The following is a 14584-nucleotide window of genomic DNA, read 5'->3' as shown; positions in this document are numbered from 1 at the left end:
CAGGGGATGTGTGCTGCATTACAGGGGAGGTGTGCTATATTACAGGGGATGTGTGCTGTATTATAGGGAATGTGTGCTGCATTACAGGGGGTGTGTGCTGCATTACAGGGGATGTGTGCTACATTACAGGGGATGTGTGCTACATTACAGGGGATGTGTGCTGCATTACAGGGGAGGTGTGCTATATTACAGGGGATGTGTGCTGTATTATAGGGAATGTGTGCTGCATTACAGGGGATGTGTGCTACATTACAGGGGATGTGTGCTACATTACAGGGGATGTGTGCTGCATTACAGGGGAGGTGTGCTATATTACAGGGGATGTGTGCTGTATTATAGGGAATGTGTGCTGCATTACAGGGGATGTGTGCTGCATTACAGGGGATGTGTGCTACATTACAGGGGATGTGTGCTACATTACAGGGGATGTGTGCTGCATTACAGGGGATGTGTGCTACATAACAGCATACTTGCCTACTTTTGGAAATATGTTTCAGGGAGATTCTATGCGGTATTAGAATTTGCACGGCGCGATGCTGAAGGGGCGTGTCATGCTCTACCTTTGAGCCTATTGCCGCTCAGAGAACTGTCCTGCAGTGGTACACTGGGGTCATTGCCAGCCTACACACAAACACAGGGGGCAGCGCCAGCTTACACACATATGAGGCGGTGCCAGCCTACACCCACACACAGTGGGCAGTACCAAAATACACACATATGGGCAATGCCAGCCTACACACATACACAGGGGGCAGAGCCACTACACACAAACACAGAGGGGGCAGTGCCAGTATGCACACACACACAGGGGGCAGTGCCACTACACACACACACACACACACACACACACACACACACACACACACACACACACACACACGGCAGTGCAAGGCTATACACACACAAACACAGGGGGCAGTGCCAACATACACACACAGTGGGTAGTGCAAACCTACACACACACACACACACACACACACACACACACACACACACACACACACACACACACACACACAGACACACACATGGGTCAGTGCCAGCCAGCCTACACACACACACACACACACACACACACACACACACACACACACACACACACGGGTCAGTGCCAGCTAGCCTACACACACACACACACACACACACACACACACACACACACACACACACACGGAGGGGAAGAGGGAGGGCAGTGCCAGTCTACACATACCCACAGTAATCAGTGCCAGTATATACACACTCACAAGAGTAAACCCCTATACATAGAACACTGGCATTTTACAGAAAATAGCAAACAATTCAAGTATCTTTTATATATATAATTTTTTTTCATTTTTAACAGTGTTATATATTTCAAATTCATAAGTCTAATATTTAACTCCTAAATACACGCACACTCCTACCTCTGCCTCTCCCCCGAGCTCCCAGCTGTCTCCAAACTCAATCATCCTTCAGAGTTCCGCTCCAGTCCACTCCAGGCCAGTTTCCCCATCACTCCCCCTCCCAACTGCCAGCTGCACCCAATGTTTGGAGGAGATGAGAGGGAGGGTCCGCTGCCGTCGCACCTGCCCTGCATTGCCACTGGTATATGCTCTGCAGCGACGCTGTGTGCCGTTGCCGGCCATCAAGTTCCGCCCCCGCACGTCCGGATCGCGCATGCGCGGTCTGCATTTCACGCAGGTATGGAGGATTCCGGGGGATTCAGTGGGCTCTCCGGGGCAGCGTGAGGGTGCATACACACGGTGAGATTCAGACTTATCCGATTCTCACCGTGCGACAGGGGGCCGGGTCGGGACTTAGCCAGTATCGCAAGCACATAATGAGTGTGCTTGCGATGCTGGCTATGTGCGATGTCAATCCTGACTATCTCTTCTATAGAGATAGCCAGGATTGACTTGCCTGCACAGCCTATTTTTTCTGCCGATGCCGACCACGCGGGGCCGCGCATCGGCATCGGATCGGGATCGCAAGGTGACTGTCACCTTGCGATCTGCACTATCTTTTCTTCCGATTCTGACTATATAGTCAGAATCGGAAGAAAATATCTTACCGTGTGTACACACCTTGAGACTGGCCTCTGGAACGGGAGCCTCCCGCAGAATGCGGGAGTATCGGCAAGTATGCATAACAGGGGATGTGTGCTGCATTACAGGGGATGTGTGTTGCATTACAGGGGATGTGTGTTGTATTACAGTGGATGTGTGCTACATTACAGGGGATGTGTGCTGCATTACAGGGTATGTGTGTTGTATTACAGAGGATGTGTGCTGCATTACAGTGTGTTGCATTACAGGGCATGTGTGTTGTATTACAGGGCATATGTGCTGAATTACAGGGGATGTGTGCTGCATTACAGGGGATGTGTGCTGCATTACAGGGGATGTGTGCTGCATTACAGGGGATGTGTGTTGTATTACAGAGGATGTGTGCTGCATTACAGTGTGTTGCATTACAGGGCATGTGTGTTGTATTACAGGGCATATGTGCTGAATTACAGGGGATGTGTGCTGCATTACAGGGGATGTGTGCTGCATTACAGGGGATGTGTGCTGCATTACAGGGGATGTGTGTTGTATTACAGGGGATGTGTGCTGCATTACAGGGGATGTGTGCTGCATTACAGGGTATGTGTGTTGTATTACAGGGGATGTGTGCTGCATTAAAATGTGTTGTATTACAGGGGATGTGTGCTGCATTACAGGGGATGTGTGCTGCATTACAGGGGTTGTGTGCTGTATTATAGGGAATGTGTGCTGCATTACAGGGTATGTGTGCTGCATTACAAGGTATGTGTGGTGCATTACAGGGTATGTGTGTTGAATTACAGGGGATGTGTGTTGTTTTACAGGGGATGTGTGCTGCATTTCAGGGGATGTGTGTTGTAATACAGGGGATGTGTGCTGCATTACATGGGATGTGTGTTGTAATACAGGGGATGTGTGTTGTAATACAGGGGATGTGTGCTGCATTACAGGGGATGTGTGTTGTATTACAGGGGATGTGTGCTGCATTACAGGGGATGTGTGTTGTATTACAGGGGATGTGTGCTGCATTACAGGGGATGTGTGTTGTAATACAGGGGATGTGTGCTGCATTACAGGGGATGTGTGTTGTATTACAGGGGATGTGTGCTGCATTTCAGGGGATGTGTGTTGTAATACAGGGGATGTGTGTTTTATTACAGGGGATGTGTGCTGCATTACAGGGGATGTGTGCTGCATTACAGGGGATGTGTGCTGCATTACAGGGGATGTGTGCTGCATTACAGGGGATGTGTGTTGTAATACAGGGGATGTGTGCTGCATTACAGGGGATGTGTGTTGTATTACAGGGGATGTGTGCTGCATTACAGGGGATGTGTGTTGTAATACAGGGGATGTGTGTTGTATTACAGGGGATGTGTGCTGCATTTCAGGGGATGTGTGTTGTAATACAGGGGATGTGTGCTGCATTACAGGGGATGTGTGTTGTATTACAGGGGATGTGTGTTGTATTACAGGGGATGTGTGTTGTAATACAGGGGATGTGTGTTTTATTACAGGGGATGTGTGCTGTAATACAGGGGATGTGTGTTTTATTACAGGGGATGTGTGTTGTATTACAGGGGATGTGTGTTGTAATACAGGGGATGTGTGTTTTATTACAGGGGATGTGTGCTGCATTACAGGGGATGTGTGTTGTATTACAGGGGATGTGTGCTGCATTACAGGGGATGTGTGTTGTATTACAGGGGATGTGTGTTGTATTACAGGGGATGTGTGTTGTATTACAGGGGATGTGTGCTGCATTACAGGGGATGTGTGTTGTATTACAGGGGATGTGTGTTGTATTACAGGGGATGTGTGTTGTATTACAGGGGATGTGTGTTGTAATACAGGGGATGTGTGTTTTATTACAGGGGATGTGTGCTGTAATACAGGGGATGTGTGTTTTATTACAGGGGATGTGTGTTGTATTACAGGGGATGTGTGTTGTAATACAGGGGATGTGTGTTGTAATACAGGGGATGTGTGTTGTAATACAGGGGATGTGTGCTGTAATACAGGGGATGTGTGTTGTATTACAGGGGATGTGTGTTGTAATACAGGGGATGTGTGTTTTATTACAGGGGATGTGTGCTGCATTACAGGGGATGTGTGTTGTATTACAGGGGATGTGTGCTGCATTACAGGGGATGTGTGTTGTATTACAGGGGTTATGTGCTGCATTATGAGGATCTATGTCCAAGGACATGTTTTGCATTGCAGGGGATGTGTGACAAATTGGTGTAAGGTAGAGAGACAGATGGGTTCATTTAAGCATGTTTTAATGCACAGTTACTTGTCTACTCTACCATAATGGGCCTAATTCAGACCTGATCACTGCTGTGCATTTTCGCAGGTGTACCCGGACCCCTGCGGGAGGCGGGCCACGGCGGTTGCGTGACTACACACGCAGTCGCTGCGACCAAGACAGCGATGAGTAGCTCCCTGCCAGCGCGCAGGAGCTGCGCTGGCAGGAAGCTACTCGTAAAGTACAAAAGCATAGCCGCTGTGCGATGCTTTTGTATTTGTGCGGTGGGGGGAGGGCCTGACATGCGGGGCGGACTAGCCCCGTGCTGGGCGTACCCCCGCATGTCAGAGTAAATGATCATAGCCGTGTAGCTACCATCAACTCTGAATTAGGCCCAATGTCTGGGAGACTCATCAGTCTCGAGTATAGTGGGAGGTTCGGGGCAGACCGATGATGCGATTTGTGTGGAATCTAATTGTCGTGACTCCACCCACTGCGTCACAATGCTGTTAAGTGTGGCATTGCATAGTAGGGGGGGTGTTTACTAGAGATGAGCGCCTGAAATTTTTCGGGTTTTGTGTTTTGGTTTTGGGTTCGGTTCCGCGGCCGTGTTTTGGGTTCGAACGCGTTTTGGCAAAACCTCACCGAATTTTTTTTGTCGGATTCGGGTGTGTTTTGGATTCGGGTGTTTTTTTCAAAAAACACTAAAAAACAGCTTAAATCATAGAATTTGGGGGTCATTTTGATCCCAAAGTATTATTAACCTCAAAAACCATAATTTACACTCATTTTCAGTCTATTCTGAATACCTCACACCTCACAATATTATTTTTAGTCCTAAAATTTGCACCGAGGTCGCTGTGTGAGTAAGATAAGCGACCCTAGTGGCCGACACAAACACCGGGCCCATCTAGGAGTGGCACTGCAGTGTCACGCAGGATGTCCCTTCCAAAAAACCCTCCCCAAACAGCACATGACGCAAAGAAAAAAAGAGGCGCAATGAGGTAGCTGTGTGAGTAAGATTAGCGACCCTAGTGGCCGACACAAACACCGGGCCCATCTAGGAGTGGCACTGCAGTGTCACGCAGGATGTCCCTTCCAAAAAACCCTCCCCAAACAGCACATGACGCAAAGAAAAAAAGAGGCGCAATGAGGTAGCTGTGTGAGTAAGATTAGCGACCCTAGTGGCCGACACAAACACCGGGCCCATCTAGGAGTGGCACTGCAGTGTCACGCAGGATGTCCCTTCCAAAAAACCCTCCCCAAACAGCACATGACGCAAAGAAAAAAAGAGGCGCAATGAGGTAGCTGTGTGAGTAAGATTAGCGACCCTAGTGGCCGACACAAACACCGGGCCCATCTAGGAGTGGCACTGCAGTGTCACGCAGGATGTCCCTTCCAAAAAACCCTCCCCAAACAGCACATGACGCAAAGAAAAAAAGAGGCGCAATGAGGTAGCTGACTGTGTGAGTAAGATTAGCGACCCTAGTGGCCGACACAAACACCGGGCCCATCTAGGAGTGGCACTGCAGTGTCACGCAGGATGTCCCTTCCAAAAAACCCTCCCCAATCAGCACATGATGCAAAGAAAAAGAAAAGAAAAAAGAGGTGCAAGATGGAATTGTCCTTGGGCCCTCCCACCCACCCTTATGTTGTATAAACAAAACAGGACATGCACACTTTAACCAACCCATCATTTCAGTGACAGGGTCTGCCACACGACTGTGACTGATATGACGGGTTGGTTTGGACCCCCCCCAAAAAAGAAGCAATTAATCTCTCCTTGCACAAACTGGCTCTACAGAGGCAAGATGTCCACCTCATCTTCACCCTCCGATATATCACCGTGTACATCCCCCTCCTCACAGATTATCAATTCGTCCCCACTGGAATCCACCATCTCAGCTCCCTGTGTACTTTGTGGAGGCAATTGCTGCTGGTCAATGTCTCCGCGGAGGAATTGATTATAATTCATTTTAATGAACATCATCTTCTCCACATTTTCTGGATGTAACCTCGTACGCCGATTGCTGACAAGGTGAGCGGCGGCACTAAACACTCTTTCGGAGTACACACTTGTGGGAGGGCAACTTAGGTAGAATAAAGCCAGTTTGTGCAAGGGCCTCCAAATTGCCTCTTTTTCCTGCCAGTATAAGTACGGACTGTGTGACGTGCCTACTTGGATGCGGTCACTCATATAATCCTCCACCATTCTATCAATGTTGAGAGAATCATATGCAGTGACAGTAGACGACATGTCCGTAATCGTTGTCAGGTCCTTCAGTCCGGACCAGATGTCAGCATCAGCAGTCGCTCCAGACTGCCCTGCATCACCGCCAGCGGGTGGGCTCGGAATTCTGAGCCTTTTCCTCGCACCCCCAGTTGCGGGAGAATGTGAAGGAGGAGATGTTGACAGGTCGCGTTCCGCTTGACTTGACAATTTTGTCACCAGCAGGTCTTTCAACCCCAGCAGACCTGTGTCTGCCGGAAAGAGAGATCCAAGGTAGGCTTTAAATCTAGGATCGAGCACGGTGGCCAAAATGTAGTGCTCTGATTTCAACAGATTGACCACCCGTGAATCCTTGTTAAGCGAATTAAGGGCTGCATCCACAAGTCCCACATGCCTAGCGGAATCGCTCCCTTTTAGCTCCTTCTTCAATGCCTCCAGCTTCTTCTGCAAAAGCCTGATGAGGGGAATGACCTGACTCAGGCTGGCAGTGTCTGAACTGACTTCACGTGTGGCAAGTTCAAAGGGCATCAGAACCTTGCACAACGTTGAAATCATTCTCCACTGCACTTGAGACAGGTGCATTCCACCTACTATATCGTGCTCAATTGTATAGGCTTGAATGGCCTTTTGCTGCTCCTCCAACCTCTGAAGCATATAGAGGGTTGAATTCCACCTCGTTACCACTTCTTGCTTCAGATGATGGCAGGGCAGGTTCAGTAGTTTTTGGTGGTGCTCCAGTCTTCTGTACGTGGTGCCTGTACGCCGAAAGTGTCCCGCAATTTTTCTGGCCACCGACAGCATCTCTTGCACGCCCCTGTCGTTTTTTAAAAAATTCTGCACCACCAAATTCAAGGTATGTGCAAAACATGGGACGTGCTGGAATTTGCCCATATTTAATGCACACACAATATTGCTGGCGTTGTCCGATGCCACAAATCCACAGGAGAGTCCAATTGGGGTAAGCCATTCCGCGATGATCTTCCTCAGTTGCCGTAAGAGGTTTTCAGCTGTGTGCGTATTCTGGAAAGCGGTGATACAAAGCGTAGCCTGCCTAGGAAAGAGTTGGCGTTTGCGAGATGCTGCTACTGGTGCCGCCGCTGCTGTTCTTGCGGCGGGAGTCCATACATATACCCAGTGGGCTGTCACAGTCATATAGTCCTGACCCTGCCCTGCTCCACTTGTCCACATGTCCGTGGTTAAGTGGACATTGGGTACAACTGCATTTTTTAGGACACTGGTGAGTCTTTTTCTGACGTCCGTGTACATTCTCGGTATCGCCTGCCTACAGAAGTGGAACCTAGATGGTATTTGGTAACGGGGGCACACTGCCTCAATAAATTGTCTAGTTCCCTGTGAACTAACGGCGGATACCGGACGCACGTCTAACACCAACATAGTTGTCAAGGACTCAGTTATCCGCTTTGCAGTAGGATGACTGCTGTGATATTTCATCTTCCTCGCAAAGGACTGTTGAACAGTCAATTGCTTACTGGAAGTAGTACAAGTGGGCTTACGACTTCCCCTCTGGGATGACCATCGACTCCCAGCGGCAACAACAGCAGCGCCAGCAGCAGTAGGCGTTACACGCAAGGATGCATCGGAGGAATCCCAGGCAGGAGAGGACTCGTCAGAATTGCCAGTGACATGGCCTGCAGGACTATAGGCATTCCTGGGGAAGGAGGAAATTGACACTGAGGGAGTTGGTGGGGTGGTTTGCGTGAGCTTGGTTACAAGAGGAAGGGATTTACTGGTCAGTGGACTGCTTCCGCTGTCACCCAAAGTTTTTGAACTTGTCACTGACTTATTATGAATGCGCTGCAGGTGACGTATAAGGGAGGATGTTCCGAGGTGGTTAACGTCCTTACCCCTACTTATTACAGCTTGACAAAGGGAACACACGGCTTGACACCTGTTGTCCGCATTTCTGGTGAAATACCTCCACACCGAAGAGCTGATTTTTTTGGTATTTTCACCTGGCATGTCAACGGCCATATTCCTCCCACGGACAACAGGTGTCTCCCCGGGTGCCTGACTTAAACAAACCACCTCACCATCAGAATCCTCCTGGTCAATTTCCTCCCCAGCGCCAGCAACACCCATATCCTCCTCATCCTGGTGTACTTCAACACTGACATCTTCAATCTGACTATCAGGAACTGGACTGCGGGTGCTCCTTCCAGCACTTGCAGGGGGCGTGCAAATGGTGGAAGGCGCATGCTCTTCACGTCCAGTGTTGGGAAGGTCAGGCATCGCAACCGACACAATTGGACTCTCCTTGTGGATTTGGGATTTCAAAGAACGCACAGTTCTTTGCGGTGCTTTTGCCAGCTTGAGTCTTTTCAGTTTTCTAGCGAGAGGCTGAGTGCTTCCATCCTCATGTGAAGCTGAACCACTAGCCATGAACATAGGCCAGGGCCTCAGCCGTTCCTTGCCACTCCGTGTGGTAAATGGCATATTGGCAAGTTTACGCTTCTCCTCCGACAATTTTATTTTAGGTTTTGGAGTCCTTTTTTTACTGATATTTGGTGTTTTGGTTTTGACATGCTCTGTACTATGCCATTGGGCATCGGCCTTGGCAGACGACGTTGCTGGCATTTCATCGTCTCGGCCATGACTAGTGGCAGCAGCTTCAGCACGAGGTGGAAGTGGATCTTGATCTTTCCCTAATTTTGGAACCTCAACATTTTTGTTCTCCATATTTTAATAGGCACAACTAAAAGGCACCTCAGGTAAACAATGGAGATGGATGGATTGGATACTAGTATACAATTATGGACGGGCTGCCGAGTGCCGACACAGAGGTAGCCACAGCCGTGAACTACCGCACTGTACTGTGTCTGCTGCTAATATATAGACTGGTTGATAAAGAGATAGTATACTCGTAACTAGTATGTATGTATAAAGAAAGAAAAAAAAACCACGGTTAGGTGGTATATACAATTATGGACGGGCTGCCGAGTGCCGACACAGAGGTAGCCACAGCCGTGAACTACCGCACTGTACTGTGTCTGCTGCTAATATATAGACTGGTTGATAAAGAGATAGTATACTCGTAACTAGTATGTATGTATAAAGAAAGAAAAAAAAACCACGGTTAGGTGGTATATACAATTATGGACGGGCTGCCGAGTGCCGACACAGAGGTAGCCACAGCCGTGAACTACCGCACTGTACTGTGTCTGCTGCTAATATATAGACTGGTTGATAAAGAGATAGTATACTCGTAACTAGTATGTATGTATAAAGAAAGAAAAAAAAACCACGGTTAGGTGGTATATACAATTATGGACGGGCTGCCGAGTGCCGACACAGAGGTAGCCACAGCCGTGAACTACCGCACTGTACTGTGTCTGCTGCTAATATATAGACTGGTTGATAAAGAGATAGTATACTCGTAACTAGTATGTATGTATAAAGAAAGAAAAAAAAACCACGGTTAGGTGGTATATACAATTATGGACGGGCTGCCGAGTGCCGACACAGAGGTAGCCACAGCCGTGAACTACCGCACTGTACTGTGTCTGCTGCTAATATATAGACTGGTTGATAAAGAGATAGTATACTCGTAACTAGTATGTATGTATAAAGAAAGAAAAAAAAACCATGGTTAGGTGGTATATACAATTATGGACGGGCTGCCGAGTGCCGACACAGAGGTAGCCACAGCCGTGAACTACCGCACTGTACTGTGTCTGCTGCTAATATATAGACTGGTTGATAAAGAGATAGTATACTCGTAACTAGTATGTATGTATAAAGAAAGAAAAAAAAACCACGGTTAGGTGGTATATACAATTATGGACGGGCTGCCGAGTGCCGACACAGAGGTAGCCACAGCCGTGAACTACCGCACTGTACTGTGTCTGCTGCTAATATATAGACTGGTTGATAAAGAGATAGTATACTCGTAACTAGTATGTATGTATAAAGAAAGAAAAAAAAACCACGGTTAGGTGGTATATACAATTATGGACGGGCTGCCGAGTGCCGACACAGAGGTAGCCACAGCCGTGAACTACCGCACTGTACTGTGTCTGCTGCTAATATATAGACTGGTTGATAAAGAGATAGTATACTCGTAACTAGTATGTATGTATAAAGAAAGAAAAAAAAACCACGGTTAGGTGGTATATACAATTATGGACGGGCTGCCGAGTGCCGACACAGAGGTAGCCACAGCCGTGAACTACCGCACTGTACTGTGTCTGCTGCTAATATATAGACTGGTTGATAAAGAGATAGTATACTCGTAACTAGTATGTATGTATAAAGAAAGAAAAAAAAACCACGGTTAGGTGGTATATACAATTATGGACGGGCTGCCGAGTGCCGACACAGAGGTAGCCACAGCCGTGAACTACCGCACTGTACTGTGTCTGCTGCTAATATAGACTGGTTGATAAAGAGATAGTATACTACTAATATTATATATACTGGTGGTCAGGTCACTGGTCACTAGTCACACTGGCAGTGGCACTCCTGCAGCAAAAGTGTGCACTGTTTTAATATAATATTATGTACTCCTGGCTCCTGCTATAACCTATAACTGGCACTGCAGTAGTGCTCCCCAGTCTCCCCCACAATTATAAGCTGTGTGAGCTGAGCAGTCAGACAGATATATAATATATATAGATGATGCAGCACACTGGCCTGAGCCTGAGCAGTGCACACAGATATGGTATGTGACTGACTGAGTCACTGTGTGTATCGCTTTTTTCAGGCAGAGAACGGATATATTAAATAAACTGCACTGTGTGTCTGGTGGTCACTCACTATATAATATATTATGTACTCCTGGCTCCTGCTATAACCTATAACTGGCACTGCAGTAGTGCTCCCCAGTCTCCCCCACAATTATAAGCTGTGTGAGCTGAGCAGTCAGACAGATAATCAGATATATATAATATTATATATAGATAATAGATGATGCAGCACACTGGCCTGAGCCTGAGCAGTGCACACAGATATGGTATGTGACTGAGTCACTGTGTGCTGTGTATCGCTTTTTTCAGGCAGAGAACGGATTATAAATAAAACTGGTGGTCACTATCAGCAAAACTCTGCACTGTACTGAGTACTCCTAATGCTCCCCAAAATTAGTAAATCAAGTGTCTCTCTAATCTATTCTAAACGGAGAGGACGCCAGCCACGTCCTCTCCCTATCAATCTCAATGCACGTGTGAAAATGGCGGCGACGCGCGGCTCCTTATATAGAATCCGAGTCTCGCGATAGAATCCGAGCCTCGCGAGAATCCGACAGCGTCATGATGACGTTCGGACGCGCTCGGGTTAACCGAGCAAGGCGGGAAGATCCGAGTCGCTCGGACCCGTGAAAAAAAACATGAAGTTCGTGCGGGTTCGGATTCAGAGAAACCGAACCCGCTCATCTCTAGTGTTTACATGTTTGGATCACACCATCATGCCAAACCCCTCCCCCCACTCCTCCGGAATAACCAGGGGACCGCCAGAAAGTCGGCAGCAATGACTTACAGGCTGTAGTTTATATATGTGGAACTATGTAACTGCTTTCAGGCTCATGCACAGATGGACATGAAACAATTCTATGGCACGCCGCTCAGATGGAGGAGTACAAGACCTTTTACGCACAGCGCACATACTGTAGGTCTTGCTTTCACAGTCTTCCTAAAATGCCTTTTCAAAAGAGGGCGCGTATGACTTATCTCAGAGACCTGTAGGCCAGTATTCTCTTACTGCATCCTCACACGTGAGTTTCCAGGTCTACTCCAGGGGGGCTTCCCTAGCCTGGAACTCTAGCCTCATCCCATTAGACTGTCCGCCATGTCTCCGAGATCTCACTTCCAGGTGACATTACTGCAGCTCCCCTTAGTCATACATCCTACTTTACACTCCCCACAATATTAACCCCTACAGTTCTACCTTGCTTACCCCTCGCTCATCCCACACCTAGTACCTCACTGATTACCTATTCCATCTACATTGTTAGTTCACTCCTTTGTATAGATTTATATTGCTATGTAATGTCTGGTTACCTCTTACAGGGAAGCGGTTAACATACCGTCAGTCAGGATCCTGGCGATATCACAGTACAGGTGGCGGAATCCCGACAAGCGGTCAAATGCCGGCGTCGGAATACCGGTGACACAGGCTATTCTCCCTCTGTGGGTGTCCACAATACCCAGAGAGAAAGAGAATATAACCTGTGATAAGTGCAGCGAGCCACCATGCCCGCAGCGTGATAAGCGCAGCGAGCTCGCAAGGGGCTCTCTAGCGCTAGCCCAGCTGCCGGCATACTGGTGGCCGGGATGGCGGTATATCATACTGACTTCCTTCTTACAAATAGTACAATGCCATCAATACTGCATAATAATAATAATAATAATAATAATAATAATAATAATACATAAACGTGCTTTCTGTGACTGGCCAGGAGGTGCTAGGAGATGTGCCAGAACTACTGATGAGCAGCCACCAGAGACACCGGTAGTATATACTAGCAGATCACATCTGTATCTGCTTACAGCACTTCCACTGTCCACGTATCACACACAAGTATCCGCTTCTATATGTATGAATCATGCAGTATGTGTGTACCGTCAGTGACATTTATCAATGTGAGATATACTTTGTCTCTTCCCATCTGCACACTGTACAGCTTATTGGTACCTAATGTCCCTGTCTAGTTCTCTATGGTAACGTGCTCTGTGGAGTACAATCTGAGAAAGATATACACTTTTACATTCATTTATATGGCGCCAGCATATGTTGTTGCGCTTTACAATAGTTAACTAAACAGTAATAGTAGGAGACCTGGGAGTAACAGGCAGACAGAGAGGTAAGAGGGCCCTGCTGTTAGAGGATACATTGGAAGATTTAACTCACTCTGTCTATGATGTCCAGATCTTTCTGCCGAAGTGATCTCTGCTTCACCTTCTGGTTGTCAGGCTCAGACTCGGAGCCATGGAGAAGGCACGCTGCGGACAGCAGGAGAGGAATCCAAAGTGACAACATCTCAGGTGAGCGCTGGGAGACGTTTGCAGGCTCGCCTCACAGTATAACTGTACAGCAGTGAATGAGGGGCTGCCTCTGAATGATGCAGTGTCTGCTATTACTGGAGGCCTGTGTGTTATTACATCTATGGCCGGGCAGCCTCAGGGGGGTTAGAGGAATTTTCAATTCCTGAATCTTAACTCCTCACCACTGCACACGTGCAGGAGCTCAGGGGCTACAGACCTCGCATTGTCATTTAGGACACTGGGGGATGCACAGAAGATGACTTTGAAATCTCTGGGATTCTGTTCACGGGCCACACTGTAGAGTTGCGGAATGAAGTAAAGGATGAGATGACATTCTTTCATTCATATCTACTTTTTAAAACATAATAGAACAAAGCTAATAAAAAAGCCTGATTTTGTTTCACGTTACACAATATAAAGATAATATAGCTCAGTATTTTGTTATCCTCCTAACCCTGGTGCCCCCAGAAAGAAGTGCCCTGGACACGAGGCTGTGGGTGCCATGTAGGCACTTTGGATAGAGGCAGCATATACTGTAGATTTTTTTTTTAGTTTTTCCATCACTAAACTTTTTTAAACAGGTTTGGTGATGACATATTTGGGCTGGATGCATCATCGCGTGGAGAATGCTAAAATGGAGAAAAGGTACCAGCCAATCAGCTCCTAACTGCCATGTCACAGGCCCTGTTTGAAGAATGACAGGTAGGAGCTGGTTGGCTGGTAGTTTATCACTCTCCATTTTATCACTCTCCAAGCGATGATGCAGCTAGCCCTTAGAATTTTGAGAGACAGACGGTATAGCGTTTTTAACAGATTTCGGTCCTAACCTTAACTGCAGCCTAACTATCTGCAGAAAATCCCATACTTACCTACTCTCCCGGAATGGCCAGGAGGCTCACAAAAATTAGGTGACCCTCCTGGAAGAATGGGCAAATCTGCCTAACCCAGCTGCACCCCACAACCACCCGATGTCGCAATTCACACCTGCATCTGTGTGTGTAACATATGCTCATGTGTGTCTGTGCGTGTAACATATGCTCCGGCATCTATGTAACATACGGGACGCAGTCAATTTACTTCCAATCAC

The 14584-nt window shown here is 47.6% G+C and overlaps 1 protein-coding gene across 1 annotated transcript in view; it reads right to left on the bottom strand.

The window, feature by feature from the left end:
• The window catches only part of CTHRC1 (collagen triple helix repeat containing 1), a 91667-nt gene extending 78090 nt beyond the window's left edge, over positions 1 to 13577 (bottom strand). Inside the window, exon 1 of the mRNA XM_063925062.1 lies at positions 13364 to 13577. Coding sequence (XP_063781132.1) covers positions 13364 to 13492 — 129 coding nt within the window. The 5' untranslated portion in view covers positions 13493 to 13577. The remainder of the gene's footprint in view (positions 1 to 13363) is intronic.
• Positions 13578 to 14584: the final 1007 nt, after the last annotated feature.

Source organism: Pseudophryne corroboree, chromosome 5 (assembly GCF_028390025.1).
Source record: "Pseudophryne corroboree isolate aPseCor3 chromosome 5, aPseCor3.hap2, whole genome shotgun sequence".
Lineage (NCBI taxonomy): Eukaryota > Metazoa > Chordata > Amphibia > Anura > Myobatrachidae > Pseudophryne > Pseudophryne corroboree.
Note: the sequence above shows the minus strand (reverse complement) of the source record. Positions and strands in the feature narration are given on the sequence as shown.